Raw genomic sequence first — 21,742 nt, 5'->3', positions numbered from 1 at the left:
TGGGAGCAAGATGATGGATATAAGCATGAGGAATGGCCATGGTGTGGAAGAGGCCTTTGTCCGGCAGGGGATAGAACTTGTGGCTGATGATTGCATAGTAATATTTTCCTATAGAATATTCAGGAAAGATACTGTAACATGAATGTGAATACCCTTGGGAAGGGTGCAAACTCCATGCCTCTGACTCCTCTTATAATTTGATTTTTGTCACTTCAATCAGTTTCAGTGTAGCTGCTTCATCATTCTAGATTATGTCGATGCTTTTTGTATTTATTTTATTATGCCATTATTATGTAGTAATAGTAAAATGATGAAACAAAGTATTTTGCATAATTTATTCTGAGTGTGTACACTTAAAGGCGAATTTTATATTTTTGAACGTTTACCATTGTATGACAAATATGAACACACTTCACTGTGGCTTTTTCAGAATATGTATGCATGTGCAGTGGAATTATAAAATGTGTCATGAAGGTTTGTAGATATTTCATGTCATCTCTGAGTCTCTAGATATAGAAAATTGAGTTGTTGATGGCTTAGGCGCATTCATGTCAGTCTTGCAAATTCAGGCTGGCTTGGCTTTCAATGACACCCTTGCGCTCGAAATTGCTGATAGAATTCACACACTGCTCACACATTATTAGTAGTCGTGAAAAGTTGAAAGTTTTCTGGGGCTCATTATATAAGCTACGGTAATTTTTAGCAGTTTTTTTGTTGTTGAGAATTTAGGATAACGTGATGCTTAAAATATGTTTAATTGGGTTCGCCTTCTGACATTGGCATTGATTTTGGAATCTATAATTGTGTAACTTTCACGAAGCGAGTCATTCACATGAATGATTAAACACCGCTCGGTTTCAGCCAATTTTTCCTTCAGTGTTTATATTGGTGCCAAATTTTGTTTGAATGTAAAGGACAAAGTAACATTGTTTTGTTTCATTTACCTTTTACGTTGGGGACAACAGCCTCCCCCCCCCCCCCTCAGTTTTCCTGTTTTTCTTTATTTTACAGAGCAAGCCTCCTAACTGGATGTGAGTCTAGAATGGGACCATTGTACAGACGTTATCTGGACGTCTGGTATTTTTATGAGCTACTCCAGAATACGGTCTTTTCGGCACAGAAACGTCTTGCGGCAGTTGGGACCGTACACACCAATGTCAAACTATGACGCTTCATTTCTTTTGAAGTTCAAAGTTGCGTCTTGGGCTGTAAAATAAATTTACGGTTCTGCAATTGTATACGTACTGTTTACGTTTTGTCTTGTATGTTAAAGTAACCAATCTCCCAGTGTGTTTCGTGCACGGCATTGATTGCTATTTCAATTGTATCTTTTGTTTCGGCTCATGGCATTGTTGGGTTTATGTCTGGGACAGTCGAGACCAAAACTATAATAGCCATTGCAGGGAAACTATTCTTAGACCTCATCTTTTTCCATTGATCATATTATCCACTCCATGCTGATATGGATTCGTTTTTGTCTGAATGCTTAATAACAGGGAACTGCACGGGTAGTATCATCGCACTTTCTCTTTGAGGCAGTAGTAGTTTAAGCCACTTCGCTCTGGGTGCATATTGGTACATTTCATACCGCCGATTTTATTTTACAAGACAGACGGTCATCATTTTGACATTCTTGAAATTTAAAATACAACAAACTTTTCAACTATAGTTACGAGTAAAACTGCAGTACATTATTTAATATAAGTAAAGCTAGCATTGAGATTATTCAAATGAATAACATTCTGAGGTTTATTGAGATGTGGGAATATAAAATATACGTCTGTAAAATAAAATGATTTGCTCAAACGTGTCCACTAAAGCCATGAATATGGAATTTACAGTATGAAAGCCATGAATTGGCCTAAGGTAATCTACATTTGTGACATTTAGAATATGCAGATGTAAATTTGACTTAGCCTGGACTTTGCCCAAGGCATTGCAGTTTTTGCCAGTTTTCTACTTCGTTTCCATTATTACTTGATCCGCCCATTCTGGACGTCTGAAAAAGAGCTTCATAGCTCATCGGATTCCTCCAGTCTAAATAAAGATTCCGATTTTGACTTGGAACAGCAGTAGCAGAGCTTGGCCATCGGCCCTGACACTCGATGAGGCTTGGTGCTTATGGCTCCATCCGCCCTGCCCTTGATTTCCCCCTTACCCTTGACATAGGTGGAGGGGTGGTCAGATAGTGATCTAAAAAGTTGTTACAGACCAATTCTAGATTTGAAGCTTTCGTGACTGCAAGGATTCATACTCTTAGTATTTTTTAGGTAAAGTCACGTGGGTAAAAAATGAAATTAAAATTAATAAAAATAAAATAATAATAAAATAATCACGCTTTTTATTATTATTGTATTTTTATGAATTAAAATTTCATTTTTCACGATTTTTATTTTTATTTTATTTTTATTAATTTTAATTTCATTTTTTACCTACGTGACTTTACCGAAAAAATACTAAGAGTATGTTACAGACCAAGTTGAACTTGCGCCTGGATTTACGGTAGGCTATTTGACGTCTGATCTATTTTTTAAATCCTTTATATTAAGTTCACTTGCTTGCTTGCTTACGACCGTGCAAATCTTTCGGTCGTTTTCTAACCCACTTCCCGTGATCCAATCGAGCTGACATTTTCCACACAGACTCGTTGTGCGTGACAATTAATTTTCGTGAAATTTTTTCCAAAATTTTACACTTTTTAGGAATTTTTTTTAAATATTTAATTACCAATTGCTTAATGATGGCAGGCAATCATCTGACCCATAGGTGGCAGCCATCTCAAGCCAGAGGACGAGAGGACTCTAGCCGCCACGCATATGAAGGATTTATAGTGAAAAACGTTGTTTTTACGGGTTAATTTTTTTATGATTTTGTTGCCCACATGCCTCTTGTGCTTCGAAGAAAGCTTGGGCACAGGCGCCTCGTTTCCATATTGACCCTGCGACTTCGACATCGGCACTCGGGGTGTTCCAGCTCAAGTGGGTAACACGATTATAAATGGGAGCCGGGCAGCTTGCTGCAGGAACTGTTATTATTGAGCCGTACTTCCGGAGCGAGTTGCTGTGAGGGACGGACAAGGCTTCCCTCTTAGGTACTGATTCTGGGCCTTAAGGTGAGCTCTGCTAACATTAAAGAACTGCTGTTATCAATGGTAATATGGGAGATCAATATATATCTGGGGGACCAATACATATCAATACAACAATATCTTATTATATGTAGGTTATTTGCGATTTTATTAGCTGCACAGGAAAATAAATCGCAGAAAACCCCTGCGGATAGTAGGATGAATTTACCTTTCGGCGACTCTTATCCGTGAAATAATCATAGCAGTAATGACTTGCTGCCGATTATCTGCGGGCGGATAACCTGCGGGCGGATAACCTGCTGGTAACGGGGTGAATTTGCCGTGCAAGTCTTTAATAGTGCAGCAGGCTCTTTGAAGCACAGCGTGTTTGCACCCGGCGCTGTGCTTCAAAGACACGCATCTTGTCTCTCTGTATGTCCACGTGAGCAACAGACGCGCCAGAGATACAGAGAAGCAAACGCACGCAAGCACGGAGACACACGCGAGACACACGCGAGACACAGAGATACACAGACATGGAAATATACAAAGATGGAGACACACAAAGGACTCGTGATGTGTCCTGCCCAAGCCCACTTACAGGAAAGGATAAGTGTTTCCCTGTCTCCTTGTCTACGGTGGTGAGATGGTTAACTACCTTGCTTGGTATGCAGGAGGTTTTGGGTTTGATCCCGACCTTGTGACGCCTGCATATTTGAAGATTGCATGTTATCCCTGTGGTCACAATGATTTTTTCTCCTGGCCCTGCGGATTTTCCCTCCACATTGAGAAACATGCATTTAGAGTATTTGCCTGCTATGAATTTCCACATGATAAGCCACTTTGTTGAGATATTATTTGTGGCCAGGTTGCTTCTGAAAAAGAGCTATATAGCTCACTGGGCTTTTCCTGGTAAATTACCACGTGATTATTTATCTGTGAAAAGATTGTATCAGGAAGCTGCTTTAAAATGCATTTTGGGAAAATTCCAGTTAATAGGAAGAAATAGGGCCACAGATTATTAGATTGACAAAATATTACATGTACAGCATGTGCTAAACTATTTTAATACTTTTAATAATGTATTTGCATGCCAATTTAAATGTAATTGACTTGTTTTATTTCTATAGTTTTTAAGTAACCGATGTTGAAACATACGTACTATATTGTATTTTAACATGATGGCAATGTTTACTGGTCTCTGGTTAATCAGCAAAATATTGTTCATAATTCCTGCACGTATACAGTTTCAATAATTTCCTCTCAACCGAGCTATTTTAGTCCGAATGTAGTCACTGGTTTTCTCATTTTACAATCAATAATAGCTGACCCCAATAGTCATGCGAAAGGGTATAGGGTTCCATGTGATTTACCCTATTGATTAATACAACCTTGGTCAATGTAAATCTTGAAAAGAACATTGATTGAATGTACTTTAACTAGCCTGGCCGTGTGGCAACTTCTATCAGTACCTTGCAGCCGAGTTTGATTAATTAAAACCGCGACACTTCGTATTAGGGGAACTATTGTTCGTTATCATTTGCCCCCTTTGTGTGTTCCGTCTTGCCCTTTCTGTATTATACCCCAGCGGGGCTGCCTATGCAGACGAGGTGAGACCTTGACTGTAAAGGTGCAAGACTGCTTTAAAGGTGGCTGTGTTTCACGTGGGCTTGTCTGGCTTCTTTGCACGCACCGTTGGTTTGGCAGCTGCTGCTTGGAAATTCCCAAGAGGAAGATGAGGCTGTAAAGCTGATATGAGTTTGTATGATTTATAGGGCCCATTGTGTGTGTGTGTCGTTTTCTTTGTGCGCACGCGTGTAAATGTTTGTGTGTGTGTGTGCGCGAGCGTGGCTGTAAGCGACTGTTGTACAATTTAAACAACTTTTGTTTCTGTTGATCCAACACGTAGAGGACAATCGGAGTTATTGTAGTCTGCTCCAATGGTTTTGAAGACGGTTGCACTTACACATAATAGGCCTGTTGTCCGCCTGGAATGCTTTGAGGGATTGCTACCGTTAACTAAACTGTGAATAATTGCAAGTGTTTGCTGCTCCACTTCGAATTTACCGGGTTTTTTTTCAAATTCCATCTGACCTTCCAGATAAGACGACTGCATTTTGCCCTGAAGGAGATTGAATTGTGTTTGTTTCAAGAGCGGTGCGGTTGTGCAACGCTGTGTTGTGGGCTTGTCTGTAATCGTGTTCGAGTGGTGTATTGTCCTTTGGTGCAATAACAGGCTACTAGTAGTAGTGGGGGCACAGTGAATCATCTGTCGCACTATAATTACACAGGGAGGGAGGGGGGGACAGCCTGTGTAATCGTCTTTTCTAGTCATTCCTGTGAATCGGTGATAATAAACAATTTGGCCAACTTTGATGCTTGTTGTTAAGCCGTGTCGCAACTCCCCTTCCCCGTTGGCCATTCATTCCACTCTGGTGTTATTCCTCACGCTTAATTGGTAGCCGTACTCGTATCGATAATTTAAAAAAATCACGATGCTGTATGTATAAGTAATATTTAAAAAAATTAAATACGCTTTTATGAAATGTACTGGGAATGGAAGAAATCCACGACTCCAGGAAGTGGCCCAGAAGCTTGCCATAACGTAAGTGACCGTGGCCAATTACAGCCAACGTCAGTTGAGCGTGGACAATTAGACCCAAGCCGAAACATAATCTTTAAAAAAGATTGTTTAAAAATATATATTTCGATTTAAAGCTTTCGTGACTGCAGGGATTCATCTTCTTGGTTCTTTCGGTAAAGTCACGTAGAATGGAAAGACAGACCTGTTCTTCACCTGATGACGGCTGCTTGCATTGTGGCGGAAACGTCGTGAGAATTATTTTATTATGTTTTATTTCTATTATTTTATTATTTCCCTTCTACGTGACTTTACCGAAAGAACCAAGAAGATATATATATTTTTTTATGATAGAATATAGTATTGTCATCAGTATGACATACGTATACCAAGTTTGCAGTCGATACCACATTGGGAAATGGGTTAAAATTGAGTTACAAGATTTGAGGGTACAACAACAACAGACAGACAGAGTGGGTTAAATGAAAGCGTGTAAATAGCGACCGTCCGGGAACGATTGAGCGACGTGGCAGGCGCGACTTGGTGGTGCAGCAGGTTAGTTGGAGCAAAGCCTTGCTCAGCTTGGTTAATGTAACGCTGGTCCCGTGCACGAGTGGGGGGGGGGGGGCCCTTTGGTTACAGATTCAGTCACAGGCGCAAATTGTGTTGGCTGCTCAACGCGAGCCGAAATCGCACGCGTGTGTTTGGCTTCGGTGGTCATTTATTTAACGTTTAGAGAATCCTGCGAGGGCTACTTTACAACCAAATGTTTAATTCTGCATGATGGAGCTAGGACTGGTTTCTTTTTTAATGAACTCTTTATACTGTATAATCATTACCATTACTTATGCCGTAAACCTTTTTGGCTAATTTTCGTCAGCAGTAGATTATTTTAAAGATTGTCGTGTTATAAATATGATACGTTTGTTGGTAAATAGCCAAGTTTGTGGTGAGTAAAAAAAATATTTGCATGATACTAAATTTGGTTTACCCAGTATATTATTTGTCAGTATTCATGCTCCACATTTGTGTGCTGTGTTGTAAATGTTATTCGAGCAACACTCGTTCACCTCATTCTATTTCACATTTGTCTGCGTCATTTCCCCCATTACAGGTGTAGAATGCTATTTTGCATGAAATTGGAACGTGCAATATAACAGAAAATTGAGTTACGTATACCACTGCATTTGCATATTGCATATTGTTCATTTTTTGCGAAATGAAATAAAATACACGACCCATTGCCGTTGCATTAAACTCTTCGCTTTTAATCACCTCCTGTGCACCGCTGCTAAGGATTAGTCGGTTTAGAAAGTTATTTCTTTCATACGCTTTGTAGATAAAATTCTTGTTTTAGACTTTATGTTTTGGAAGTCCTCCAAATTCTCGCATGCTCATAAAGCGATTATCTGGAAAGGTTATATAAAGCGGAACAACAAAGGAATTACAATTTCAAAATACCCTCGATGTTGTTTTGCTAAATTTGCCATGAGCTGAACTTGACGAAAAAGAAAACTGATGAATCTTTGAGTCTGTGCGGGTGGGCTGGTGGATGGCGAGCTGGGAAAATGTTATTCTGGGTTGATTCTCATGTGGAGCACACGGGCTGGAGGCGCACGATTGCTGCCAAGCCTGAATCTACCCCCCCACCCCCCACGCATCTTGCAAAGTAATTTTCCTTGGCATGTGCGGCGCTGCCTTGGATGCGCTCCTGTTGCGAGGCAAAGTGTTGGGAAGCGCCGCAACAAAACTGGCTCCCAATGAGCGAAGTGGGGGTGTGTGTGTGTGGTGGGGGGCTGAACAAGCAGAGCTTTTAGTCGGGTTGTTAAACGACTACCGGTGGACCGTTCCTATTATCCATTAACGGTTACAAAAGTCGGGAACCGTCGACTGTTTCGCGTGGAATCTTGGCAAAGACTGCGCCGATTGGCACGGTGAGCGCGTGCGACTCCGCTTGGCCGGCGGGAGCCGCCTCGCGTGAACGCGTGTGTGTATTAATTCTAGATTTGAAGCTTTCGTGACTGCAAGGATTCATATTAGGGTTTTTTTCGGTAAAGTCACGTAGGTAAAAAATTTAAATTAATAAAAGTCAAATAAAATAAAAATCACGACGTTTCGGAGGCAACACAAGCTTCCGTCTTCAGGTGGAACCGTCACAGCACGATAGCTGTATCAAGTGAGAGAAATTCCAAGAAAACAGTTCTTGTTTATATACTGGTTGAGGGTGGGAGGAGCCAAGGTAGTATTATTTTTGTGAGGTTCGGTGCGGCTGAAGCACGCTGTTAGGAATGAGCCTTTGTTGTGTAAACTAGGTGCGAATGATGTAAAGGTGCGTGTGTATGTTGAGCCTCTTTCGCAGCGCACGCAGCCAAACGTGCTAATCGGTGGTTCGTCTCCTACACCTTCGTTTAGTTTGTGGTTGTTCCCCCCCACCACCACCGCGCACTTCCGATTAGCGCGGTTGGCTACGTGCGGTGCGATAGAAGTTCGACATACGTACATAGCTACGGTATGTCCATATTCTTGGTTCTTTCGGTAAAGTCACGTAGAAGGGAAATAATAAAATAATACAGATATAAAACAATAAAAATTCTCACGACGTTTTTTCAAATGTTCTGGCTGTGGATTTCACACCTGATGATGATTGCTTGTGTTGCAGTCGAAACGTCGTGAGAATTTTTATTGTTTTATATTTGTATTATTTTATTATTTCCCTTCTACGTGACTTTACCGAAAGAACCAAGAATATGAATCCCTGCAGTCACGAAAGCTTTAAATCAAAATGTTACGGTAGGTCCAGTTAATCCCCCGCGTGGTACGTCTGGTTCTCTGTTTAGGTAGAAGGTGAAAATGTGCAACCCTGCCTGCTTTTAAAGCACTTGGGTGGTGGCAGGGCCTCTTATGGGAGGACATCTCGAGGGTGCGTCTCTTCTGCTCCTCTTCCATGCTGACCCAGACGTGTTGGAAGAGGCGGGGACGTACCCACACGTTACCCCACCGCCGCACACAATCTGACAGTCAATACAATAAAAAGTGCACATTCAACTGCTGGGGTGGACAGAGGCAGGGAAATTGAATCAACCCTTCCTTCCCCACTGTTTCACACGCCCTGCCGGGAGCTGGAGTCGAACCGGCGGCGTCAGGGTTGCAAGGCAAGCGTGATGAACATTACGCCTTTGCTTCTCAGTTGAAGAGGTAAAGCATTCGTGTTTTTTGCCGAAACGTTTCTATGTGTGCGGCAAACCGGTGACCATTTTTCAACGTCGTTTTCATTCGGTTACAGATAAAATCGCAAACATATATATTTAGAAAAATCTACTTTTGAGTACCAGTCCTTTAGGCTTTTGTATGTAGAGTTTGGACCGGACTAAAATAAATAAATGAAAACTGTATTAATGTAATAATAGGCCTGTTGCCGAAAGCCACAGCTGCGTTTTCAGCATGGGCCACGTTTGCTTCTAAAATTACTCCACACACTATATGTATGTACAATATTAGGAAACACGTCGTGGATGTTATTGAATCAAAGTAAATCTTGAGCGCAAGGCAGGCCAGTTTTTTTGAGCCACATAATGCTTCACTAAGGGGCTTTTGCATTGCATCGCGTTCTTTTTATTCTTGCACTGTATGTACATCTGTTTCTTGGCTAAACCACCGTAAAAAAATGCCATTTCTTTTCTTCCGACATTGCTAACGAGCCCCTGTCCTCTCGCACACGCGTACATGTCACGGCAAGTCTTTCAGAAATGAAGATAAATAATAGTTAAGTCTTAAAATGTATTAGAAAAAAATTGCGCGCACACATCACACAGTTGCGAACACCTTGTACACACCACCTTGCGTTGCTGCTAATGAGTGTTACCGGTATGAGTGCCAATATTGCGTGCTTTTTTTGGGGGGGTGGTGTGGTGTTTTCAGTGCGCCGTGTGGAATTGGCCACCACAATCGGGGCATTGCGACCATCTGCATCGCTGTGATGTGTTGCGCCGCGCAAGGGAGAGCGCCTTGTCAATTAATTGTGCAGCTTACATGTGTTTGGTTAGTTGGTCATACATGCATTGGACACATAACGGTAACAAAAAATCCGCAAAGGTATTGGGGGCAGTCCAGCAGCAGTCAGTTTCTCAAGCCAAGTGCCTACAATTCAGAGCGAACTCGCGTTGGAAGGAGATTTGGTCGAATCATCCACGTCTTATCGGACACGTTGGACTTACGTTTGCTTGGTAGTTGATACATTGGCCACATACGGTAACAAAAAAACCCCACGAAGGTAAAGGGGGCAGTCCACCGATCAGTTTATCATGCCAATGCTGGCAGAAGTGCCTTCGACTTAGAGCGAACTCGTGTTTGGAAGTGTATCTGGTCTAATCATCCACGTCTTATCGGACCTGTTGGAGGAGATGGGCGACAGAATTGTGGTGTGCCCGTTGACAGGAATACAGTACATGTCATAAAAAAAAACTGGCTTTGAAAATGCCAGCAAACATTTCATGACCACAACAAACTTTATTACAGTAATGCATTTCCATAAGCTTTTTCAGACTGTCGGACATTTATAGGAAATGCGTTCGATCCACACAAGCCTTCTCACTCGACGGTTGCGTTCATATCTATTTCGATTAAGATAGCAGTCGAGCCATCGGTTCTAGCAAACAAAAATGACAATTGCTTGCATTGCTCTTCATCTGAAGGAAATGCGCGACATTCGGACACGACTGGTGGCTCGGAGAGGCGCTAAGTACCACGAGTATAAACTAATAAATGTTTAATGTGCGTACAGTTACCATGATCGTTGGCGCCAAGCTATGGAGCAGTATGCCGTGTCATTACTGTACGTCTCGTCGCTTAGAATCGTTTGCCAGGGTCTCAATTTCAGCGGGCAGGCATGGCGTGGCGTTGTTCGTGTGGGGGGGAAGGTAAGCAAGCGGATAGAGAGGAAGACCTCACGGAGAATGGCTTCATGACGACATGAAGAGATTGGTGCCAGAGAGATGTGGCACCACCTGAGCGTATTGGCACCAGAGAGGGGGAAGTGGTAACAAATTACGAAATGTGCCTTGGACACCCACGGGGCTGTCTTCCCATGGATCGTGACGACGACGACGCTGATGATAATGAGTGGTCCGCTCCACGTTTTGTTATTTTCACGGGGGCATCTCAGCCGGGGGGGTGGGGTGGGGGGTGATAGATTCTGGTGCACTTCACTCGTGACGGACGAGCATGTGTAACAGCAGCGCTTGCGTGTGGAGTGAATCCAACTTCTGCCCTTCTTGGCAGTGGCTTTTGTTTTCCAGCATTAATGCAGCCAAGCAAACGTATTTGAAAAGCGTCCCCTCATTTGTAATCGCTGTAATTTGTGCCTGTTATATACAGTACGTACAAATGTAGTGCGTTTCAAGCTGAGCATTTTTTTTTATTTTTAAATGGCCCACTTCGATGCATATCAAAACACTGTCCTGCATGTGATGGGGCGTTTTAAACTATGAACGCATTTTTTTATTTTAGCAGGTAAGGCCCACTGAGCTATGTAGCTCTTTTTCATCAGCGACCTGACCCCAAATGACAGCTCAACAAACAAAGTGACTTATCACGTGGACATTTACAGCAGCCGAATACTCTGCACCCACGTTGCTAAACGTGGAGGGGAAAACCGGAGGACACGGAGAGAAATCCTCGTGGCCACGGGGTAGAGCACGCACCAGGCTTGCGATCGAACCCACAACCTCTTGTATACCAGGCGAGGCAGTTAACATCTCGCCACCGCGGCCGGCACCCCCTTATCCGTTGACATTGTACGAGTGGTTCCCAACCTGTGTTCTGCGGAACTGTTGCCAATGCAGTTTGTTTTCTTTTGAATCGCAAAACGCCGTCGAGGTCCCCTCGAACACCACCTCTTGGTTGACGGTGATCCCGCGGGTCGGGCTCGAGTTGAGAACCGCTTTAGCGTAACATTGATTTAAACTACTTGTTTAATACTGGTAGGAACCTCCTGGTTACACAAGCCCACGGGGGATTATTGTGTCCGACCGTCCGTCGTGCAGGGAGGGGCTGGGTGGGGTGGGGCTGGGTGGGGAGGGCCTGGGTGGGTGGGGCTGGGTGGGGAGGGGCTGGTCACCCTGTGGTGCCCTTATAAAACTCAACGTTTAACCTAATCACGCTGGCTTGTGCCCACCCTCACAGTCGGGCATATTTGCGGAATACACCACGCCGCCGTTGACCCTGGCCATTGACCGAGCAACCCAACGTTCCTACCAGCTCCCTCCGCAGGACAATGTGTTATTCGGCACGTTTTGCACATGAAGGTGGAGCAGTCTACGCCACACTCGATGTTCCTCCTTCCCACCGCTCTGTCTCCGTGATGGTTTTCTGTTAACTAGAGCAACAGGATTACATTTGTTGGCCTGCTTTGTCACGTGCGGTACGTTGAACTTCTTTCGCACCGTACGTAGCCAACCGTGCTCATCGGAGGTGCGGGTGAAGGACAGCAAACTCAACACGAAAAGCAGTTAGCAAGAACGAGTTTTCAATTTATATTTAAAAGTGCATAGCTCCAGTGGCTTCCTAATCATACCGTTATTTTAGCACATACTTGTGTGTTTTGGAGAGGTTAATGTATTTTATAAACATTGGTATTTTTCCCCTATGTATTATAAAAAATTATTTTAAGTGTGTGTGTGTTTGTGAGCAACTGAAGCTGTGGGGAATTCACTCGTGAGATAACGGACACGCGAGCCCGTCTACGTGACGAGTGCACATGCCTTGCCGATCAATGCGAGATTTAAACATCCCGCTCACGATTTTGTGACACGTTTAAAGATCTTCTCGGCCGTTCGTGACTAAACGTCGCATACACTGCACATTTTTTTAAGTTCAACGTAATGTTATTAGTTGTATTATTTTTGGTTAACGTGGATTTCACACCTGATGACGATTGCTTGTGTTGCAGTCGAAACGTCGTGAGAATTTTTATTGTTTTATAATTGTATTATTTTATTATTTCCCTTCTACGTGACTTTACCGAAAGAACCAAGAATATGAATCCCTGCAGTCACGAAAGCTTTAAATCTAAATTCTATTGTTATTAATTCTGCTTGTAAAAGAAATACCAGAGCCGTTCGAAAGGCATCGGACCTTTTTATCTTTTCGTTGGGTGATGGGTGACGTGATAACCAGCCTGGCGCCACCCACGACAGTTTATCAGCTGCTGATGTTGAAGATGATGAATCTACCCCCAGCGCCCAACTCCTGTGGCTTCCAGCATGATTGAGCACATCCCACTGAGCAGCTGCAGTCGGACTAGGATTTTTTTTTAAAGAAAGAAACACTACGTCTTAAAGTAAGACGCTTACAATGCGTCGGAGCTGTTTATACGTTAGTTGTTTTGTTTAGGTTTAAAAAAAAACCCAAATAGCTTCACGTGACAAAATAAACTGGTTGAGTCACTTCTTTCCCCGCGCACAGCTGTGCTGGGAGTGACGCTGCTTTATGAGGGACAACTTGCCCAGTTGACTTGAGATTATTTTAGGGCGTGCTAACTACCTCAAGTTCATTCAAGTTTCAAGTTCATTTATTAGGTATAGCCCTGTGAGCCATTCGGCTCTTGAATCGGGTGCAACCGCAACAAACAAAAACATGAACAAGAAAACATCTTAAAGTGAATATGTGACTTAAGTGCAAACAGAAAATCCAAGAAAAGACAGCAAAATATTGCAGAAAAAACACCGTACACCAACGCTGTGTGCAAAATCCCAGTGGGATGCAAGTCAAACAACAACAACAACCACAAGACAACTTAGATTAAAGCCATCAGTCTTACTCCGTACTACAACAAACAAACGTGGCCAAACCAGTAAACTTTTCGAAATCACCAAAATAAAGCAATGAAACAGTGATCATAGGAACTGTGACGGAATTTTCACAATAAACGACAAACAACATGTACTACCTCGCCTGGTATACAGGAGGTCGTGGGTTCCGATCCCTACCCCTGACTCCTCTCTCTCCGTGGCCGCGTGGATTTTTCTCCGGGGCCTCCTGTATTTATATCTACATTTAGAATCAACATGCATGGAGAGTATTTGGCTGCGATAATTTTTCACGTGATGATAAGCCACTTCGTTCAGCTATCATTTGTCCACCCCGAGCTACAGACAAATGAAAGAAGTTCAACATACACACATACAAACATGGACGTGTCTGAACACTCGTACAGAGTATTTATGCATGCAACTTTACACAAACCAAAATTAATATGAATACACGTACACAAAACTCACAAACACGTGTGCGCACACACACGTATAGGACCGTGAGAGATCGGAAGAGATACGCAAGGAGGGAAACACGAGTAGAGGCGAGGGAGAGAGACGAGAGGAAAGACGGGAAGTGAAATACAGTGAGATTGAGAACAGTGGGAGAAATGTGAGCGATTTACAAGAGGGCATTATAAGAAGATGGAGAGAAAGAAAAGGAATAGACACAGTGGGAGACATGCAGAGAGAGAGAGATGGGGAAAGAGGTTTCTTTTTTTATTTGTTACACGCCGGTCCGGTTTAGCCAGTAGCCCGGTTTAGCCAGTAGCCCGGCTATGTATCTCCCGTGGTGCGTGAGCGCAGCAGCAACAACAACAACAAAATAAAGACCAAAAAACAAACGAGAACGAGTAAGTACAGCGGGGTCCTGAAGGGCTATTGCACGGCTAACAAGAAGGGCATTTAACGGTCGTAAACGAAACGCGCGCGGGGAGTAAGAGGCTCCAAAAGAAAAAAATGAGGTCCAGGTGCAAGCATGCTCGGTGTGTTTGGTCGACAGTTACGGGCAAATAAAGAGGGGGAGTGATGGGAGGGAACCAAGCTGCAGTTGAGCGGCAATGGGATTCTAAGAACGTGGAACAGCAACTTGGAATGACTTTAGTTTTTTTTAAACCAAAGTTTTGGGATATACACACGCACAAGTGGAAAACACATGCAATAGAGAGACACGCGGAGGTGAAAGAGACGTGGTGCATGTACGTATGTTGAACTTCTTTCGCACCGTACGTAGCCAATCGTGATAATTTGAGGTATTGAGATGAAGACGGGAAGAGAGACACAAGGAGAGATTGGGAGAGACTGAGAGCGAGAGAGAGAGAGATGCGGAGAAAGACAAGATGGATAAATACAGGGAGAGAAGACGCCCAGCGAGGGATTGGTCGAGAGCGAGCCAAAGGTAGAGGAGAGACATCCGCCCCCCCCCCCCCCCCTTGATTACAGGAGGTCATGACCCCCCATTTGAGAAGCACTGATTTAAGCAAACAGAGCCCACCATGTGGACGATTAGTTGGCGTCACCGAGACATTATTATTACAGGGACTCTTCTACTTATGAACGGGTTGGGTTCCAGAGGTCTGTTCATAAGTCGATTTGTTCCTAAGTCCAACTTTTCTCCTGTCGATTCCAAACGTTGTCGAATGTTCGTAAGTAGAGGAGTCCCTGTACATACATCTCCATTTCTGCAGTAATGATTGGTACTTCACATCAATAAAAGCACGTTTTGTGTTATTCATGTTTACATAATTGTGTTTAGCCAGGTGAGAGCCAATTTAAATTCATACTTTCCTTTCCAAGTAAACCCTGAGAGAGACCATTGCTGTGTGGACTATTATTCGTTAAGTGGGCAGTTTTCACATTCATTACTGCAATACAATTTGTGTGCTGTGTCAGTGGCACGCAGTAGCTTTCTAGAGCGAATGTTGATGTTTCACTTCGCAGCAAATGGGGTAGTTTGATCATTCCTGTAGAGATTATACTAACCATTTACTAATTTTATTTTAGCAGGTAAGGCCCACTGAGCTATATACCTCTTTTTAAGAAGCGATTTGGCCACGAATGATAGCTCAATGAAGTGGCTTATCACGTAGAAATTTATAGCAGAAAAAATACTCCATACGCATGTTTCTAAATATGAACCTTATGGCGGTACCCCGGGGTACCATAGTACCCCGGCTCTCGCATAATGTCCCTGATGCAGTCATTTTTAGTCTGTTGATGGTCGGCGATGCGGCAGTCGACTCATCTCGACGAGCTGTACACAATGCACCACTACGGTGCGTACCGCGAGCGTTCAGGGTTCCGTCGCAATCGTCCTCGCTGCGTTTCGACATCGCGGAGTAGCACTGATTTAGGATTGATTGGTACCCCAGTCGCGGAGTTAAGTACACCCCTGGAAAATAGTGCCCCAGAAATAAAGTATTTAATTGCCTCGGCCATTTAGTATTATTTGGTACCTCGGGGTACCGACATGGAGGGTATAACCGGAGGACCCTCAGAAAAATCCAAGCGACCAACGGGGAGAACATGCAAATTCCCAAATATACAGCAGGCGTCAGGGTCGAGATCGAATCCACGACATTCCTGTATATCAGGTGAGGGGAGATAACATCTCCTAGCCACCGCCGGCTATAGATATTGATTCACCGATGCCGTACAAATTACGAACCTGTTGACCTCTGGGCTTTCCAGCCACGTAAAAAAACGAAGCAGAGTTGCGTGCATTCGCTTTGGCTACGTAGTCTGGCAGCTTTACGGCAGACTTCATGTCAGCTGCCTATATTGATCGTCATGGCACTGTTTGAGTTTGTGGATTAATGTCTTTCGGTTATTGCGGAAGAGAACCGGGATTGCGAGAGGCAACTTTGTAGACATGTAGCTAAACCAAGATCATTTAAACAAAGTCTGCCATAAACAGAAGCCCTCTGTGTTTACATTGAGGGTTTTCTTTTCAGGACTTCAAGATTGCTGAGGCTGCTCGTATCTGCACTGCCAAATTGCGGAAACGTTTTGTAAACATTCACATATTGAACCTTAACATTGTTTCGTGGGCCCAGATATATCCAGGATTTTGTGTGCGTGGCAGATGCTGTACCACTGCATTGCAGTAGTGCATTGAAAAATGTGTATTTGTGCTAATCAAACGCATGCCTTTGGCAATTAATGATGCCATCACAGCCTAATGAGCACTGCAGTGCACAGTGCTTTGTCAGCCAAACTGCTTAACTGAATTGGCCATGAAAGTTGTCTGCAGGGCAAACCTTTTCCATTGCTGTATTTGAGACGCAATTGTATTTGGATGAATAAGTGCATTGTAAGTCCAAATTATATCGTAATTGTATTTCCCAATATAGGCAGTGCGAACTCTTTATAGCACTTGATAATGAAAACGGCTTATTTCAATTTAGCGTTTCATCTTGACGTATCGAATAATGGAGCATTGTGCTAGTTACTAATGTTCCCATCAAAGGCAAGTTGCAGTGCTTTTATGCTCAAATAAGCATTTGGCGAGAACTCATCTCTGTTGCCAGCACTCATCCAGCGGTGTAAATTTCGAAATGTCTATGGTGGGGAGCAGTTTATCCATGGGACAGCCGGAAAAAGTCGGACATCGACAGCCCTTTGTTAAAATCCCACAAAGTGTTGTTCAAGTTTGTGATCAACTCTGGTGACATTTGGGGCAGCGGTTGTGATGCACGTAATTGGCTCTTTGCTGACCTATCGTGGCGAGGGAGAAGGAGAAAATGGGGCTGCTAAAGAGAACAGAGGGTGATAGTGAGTAGAAGGAGCAAATGGATGGGGTGAGGTTCACGACTGCCGTGTATACTGCACTGTATCTAGCACTCGCCTTCCGATGGCATCATTTTAAATAAATAAAAATGTGTGTCTGGTGTGCCATTGTGGTTCGGGTCAGAGTGAATACCACTTTTCGAGTTCATTGGCTGTGTACTTATTCTCACAGGAGTTCAATTGTCAAGCAAAAACCAACGAAGCTATTATGTCGAAAACATTCCGTGGAAATACGCCTGTAATGACGGTTATCTCGGAATACTAGGCCTTTAAAGATACTGGACTGATTATGGATTGAAATAAGGACATGTGCCTTGTTCGAGCATCTTAACTTGCAAGAGTGGCACAGTTGCTGTCAGCAAATTGAGGGCAAGTCGACTGCAGAACTTGGAAACGTGAAACCGTCGGACTTCTTGGCTTGTGCTCAACTATTTTTCTGTTTTTCCCTCTTTGTTTTCGTTCCGTACCCGAGTGCAGCTGTGCCTCGTGTGCTTCTGTGAGTGATGAAACTACACTGGGAAAGAAAGAAAATCATCATCAAAGAGCATTTTCAACGGTGGCTTAAACACACTCATTTGTGCGACTTTCTTTTTTTCTTAAGAACAAGGTAGTAGGCAATGCGTGGTATTTAGCTGAACCTGTCAGCATATGTTCATATTTGTCACAACAAACAATGTTGGTATGGACTTGATAGTGTACTAACATTACATTGGCCACTGTCCAAAACAAAATAAACCATACCGCAGCTAATTATTTCCTATATTAACTCTGCACGTACGGAAGAAGTATATGCTTCGAGGCCAACCCAAAAAATTTAGAGCCAAATGAGCCGACCTGGATTTGAAGGTTTACAAACCCCTCAGGTGTTCATCATCGCCATTAATTGAATAGTTATTATTTTTTCTGTGCAAGCTCTTCATTGATGGCCGCTTTGGCCAGACACCTCTGCTGCTGTTGGCAGATTCTGCAGAAGCCACCAGGAACTGGGCTCATTGCCTAATGGGAGTGGTGTTGCGCTGGAACGCAGACTGCCTCAGTCATTGCGGCCTTCCGATTCATTCCACTGTACACTTTAGTATGCAAGTGCATTGCCGTGTTTTTTGTATACGAGTCTCGTCTGTGGCCGTCATTATCACTGAGCGATATTTATTCGTTTGCGAAACCGGCAAACTGTCTCTCCCTCCCTCTTGCTCACTCGCAACGTGGAAGTTTAATGCCAACGCCGCTCACTTTGGGTGTGATCACAGGAAACACGTGTGGTGGTGGCGGTGGCGGCGGTGGCAGAGGCCCTCAAAGTAGTGGGCCGCAGTGCCACGGCTTGCCGTCGGCGTATGTCAGACAGAGGGAACGTTCTACTTGAGGGGGTCTTACAGCGGCCCATTGTGGTGCGGGGTTTGCGCAGAATCAAAATTGGGGCAGGCGAAAAGAGAGTCGAAAAAAAGTAATCTCCGAGCTCGTGGCTTGTTGTATTGTCACAACATCTTAAGGACGACAATGTATGGTGGGGCTTCTGTAAACATGTCAGAGTGTGGTGTGCTTTGTCTGCTTTGGTTCTGTGTCATATCCTTCAACCAATATAATGTATTTACATGCATAATGTACGTACATACCGTATGTTTGCACTGTCGAATGTATACATGCGGATGGGAACAGTGTGGCTGTCTGACAAGTTGCAGACACAAATGAATGACTAAAACCTCAAAAATTCAGCAATTGTTTAAGCTCTTAAGTGGGGCAAATTTCAGCCAACTCCAGCAATTTTCTTATACTTTAGAGCTTAACCCGCATACTTACAAAACGTGTGTTGGAAGTTAATTATTCAACTCTTATGCCTTGGGCAATGAGTAATATTTCTTTAACTCATGTGACAATTAATGCTAAACGGTATCGCTTCAAGTGTGCGGTGACATTACGTTTTGGGGGTTCACATGCAAAGTCTGTGAGAGTAATATTTTACATGTAGCTTGTTTAAATATTCCGCACTTTACATTTTTACTGAATTACATGGTACAACCTGCATAACATTCGTTCAGTTCCATATATATAAAATAATAATTTACATTTGTTAGGTGCATTTTATCCGTAGATCCCAATGGACACAATGCACCGGCTACTTGTTCCATGGATTTTCTTTTGCATGAAATAATGCCACGATAATTCTTTTAACAATTGAAATTATGCATTTGATATATTTTTTTAAATTGTAATAGAATTACCTGGCTGAGGAGATGACACCTTAAATCACATTGTCATCTCGTGTTGTTTACATTTGTAGTTATCTTAATCCGTAGCGTAGCATTATCGACATGTAATCCACAAGTACACAATCTATGTACGGTACATGCCAATGTAGCACACAATTCCTCTTTTTAAATCCTTTATATTAAGTTCGCTTGCTTGCGTGCTTGCTTGCTTGCTTACGACCGTGCAAATCTTTCGGTCGTTTTTTAACCCACTTCCCGTGATCCAATCGAGCTGACATTTTCCACACAGACTCGTTGGGCGAGACAATTAATGTTCGTGAAAAAAAATTCCCAAAATTTTACACTTTTTAGGCAAAAAAAAATGATTTTACATATATTCAAATAGAACTCATTCTTGGCTTTGGCTGAACGTCACAGTATAAGAGCCCAGAGCGTAACCCCTCCACAGGCCGTGGCGGAGTAGCGCAGTTGGTAGCGCCCTCGCTTCCCATGCCAAAGGTCGCGGGATCGATCCCCGCGTCCTCCACAGGCGAATATATTTTTTTAAATCCTTTATATTAAGTTCGCTGCCACACATATAAAGGATTTATAGTGAAAAACTTTGTTTTTACGGGTTATACTTTTTTCACTTTAAAAAAATATGACCGGGTGTACGGTGTTAAAAACACGTGGCAGTCTAGGTGTTCACTTTCTTGTGGGGAGCGGCAGAGTAGCGGTTAGCACGCTGCGCTACGGACCCGGCGACCCAGGTTCAATAGCCACTTGGGGTCATCGCCAGTGACGATGATCTGAACTGGTCCTGGGTCTCCCCTAGGTCGACTTGGCCTCAAATTGAGTACTTAGTGCAGTGTGTAAACATCGCCACTAGTGAGACAAAGGTGGCCGGGTGTGGTGCTGGCCTTCATAGGTGCTCGTTATCAGCACTTACCCTAACAGTCCGTTAGGGTAAGTGCTGGGGTTGTGAAATGAGTACCAACAGTCGTTAACCTTTGCAAAATTGGATATACCAGCCTCTGCCACTGGAATGTGGATTTTCCACCACAGACTCAGGGCCACCAGCAGAGATGAGCTCCGCTCTCCATGGTGATTTTAGCAAAGAGACACTTTCGAGTCCGCTTTTCTTTGACACTTGTGAAGGAAAGTCTGCCTCAGGCTGACTTTGCAGAAAAGTTCTGTGCCCACAGTTTTCACCTCCAAAACGCGAATAATGTCCCAAGAACAATGAATAGTTGCTGCTTCAGTATTCTATTTTAGTAGCGACTCCTGAGTGGTAAACACTACCGGTTTCCTTGCCATGTATTGACCATTCTTCCGATCTCATTTTCCCTGCCAAAATTTCTCACCCGTGACACAGATAAAGTGCCAGCGTAGGCCATTTGTGGGCTACCATGCACAGCGTATCGCTGTTTTGTGCCAGAATGATATTGCCTTTAGTTGTGCAGGACATGACGGAATTCCTGTCCGCTAACTTATCTTGACACGCACGGCGCGGTTGTAGTCTACGCCGCAGAGGCCGCGCTTTTCGTGGAGAAGTCTGCGATCGCGGACGTTTATGAGACGTATTTTTCAAAAGTGAATTAGTTTTTTTGTGTGCGTGTGTGCGCGCGCACGTGCGCGCATTTGTCTTGCAGCCACAGCGTACGCGGCTGCCATGGGGGTGTGGGTGGTGAGCATCGCTACGCTGACCTACTTCTGTGTGTCATCATTCGCAGCCAAAGGTAACAGCTGCACGCAGGAAGGATCTGTGAAGGCATGCGGCATGTGGCTACGCCGTTTACATTCTCCACCGGACTTCAAATAACGCCACCGTTTGTGTGCCAAGTTTACTTATGTATCCAGGGAAAAATCCACGCCGAGACGTTAGGACTGTTTTTTTTAAGAAGGGGGGTCCTGCTGCTGCTACTACATTGGGTTTTTTTTAGTGTTTTAAGATGTTTTCAGCTAATTCATCACGAGTGTTTATTGTACACGTGGGAGTAAAACCGGACACCTCGAGGGGGTCACACTCTCATCATCATCCTCTTTTTCTTCTTCCATTTCATAGTTTAAAGAAATTCGGTAGAAATGCCAGACATTTAACATGCTGAATACTGATAATTAAAGTAAGTTATTGGAGTGAGTTTTTTTTGCAATATATTTTTTTATATGCCGCATTGGGTAAGAGCCTTTGTTTGTCATGGCCTGGATGGTTTAACTAGTTGCTGTATGCAGGCTTTTCGTTATGCAAGTTTGCCCTCTTGTGGCAAAATTTGATATTTTTTTTATTTGCGCTATATTAAATAGCAGCTGAACG

At 43.5% G+C, this 21,742-nt stretch overlaps 1 protein-coding gene across 4 annotated transcripts in view; it reads left to right on the top strand.

Moving 5' to 3' along the window:
- The window catches only part of LOC144728320 (activin receptor type-1-like), a 51,371-nt gene that overhangs the window by 8,568 nt on the left and 21,061 nt on the right, over positions 1-21,742 (top strand). The window contains exons 2-4 of one of the 4 annotated variants that reach the window (XM_078607885.1): positions 8,486-8,843; positions 17,723-17,801; positions 21,081-21,167. In XM_078607885.1, the coding sequence (XP_078464011.1) occupies positions 21,101-21,167 (67 nt within the window). In that variant the 5' untranslated portion in view covers positions 8,486-8,843; positions 17,723-17,801; positions 21,081-21,100. The remainder of the gene's footprint in view (positions 1-8,485; positions 8,844-17,722; positions 17,802-21,080; positions 21,168-21,742) is intronic. The other 3 variants (XM_078607799.1, XM_078607972.1, XM_078607715.1) reach the window with 3 other exon arrangements.

The sequence above is a fragment of the Lampetra planeri genome, chromosome 1 (genome assembly GCF_965212315.1).
Source record: "Lampetra planeri chromosome 1, kcLamPlan1.2.h2, whole genome shotgun sequence".
In the NCBI taxonomy this organism is placed as follows: Eukaryota; Metazoa; Chordata; class Hyperoartia; order Petromyzontiformes; family Petromyzontidae; genus Lampetra; species Lampetra planeri.
Note: the sequence above shows the minus strand (reverse complement) of the source record. Positions and strands in the feature narration are given on the sequence as shown.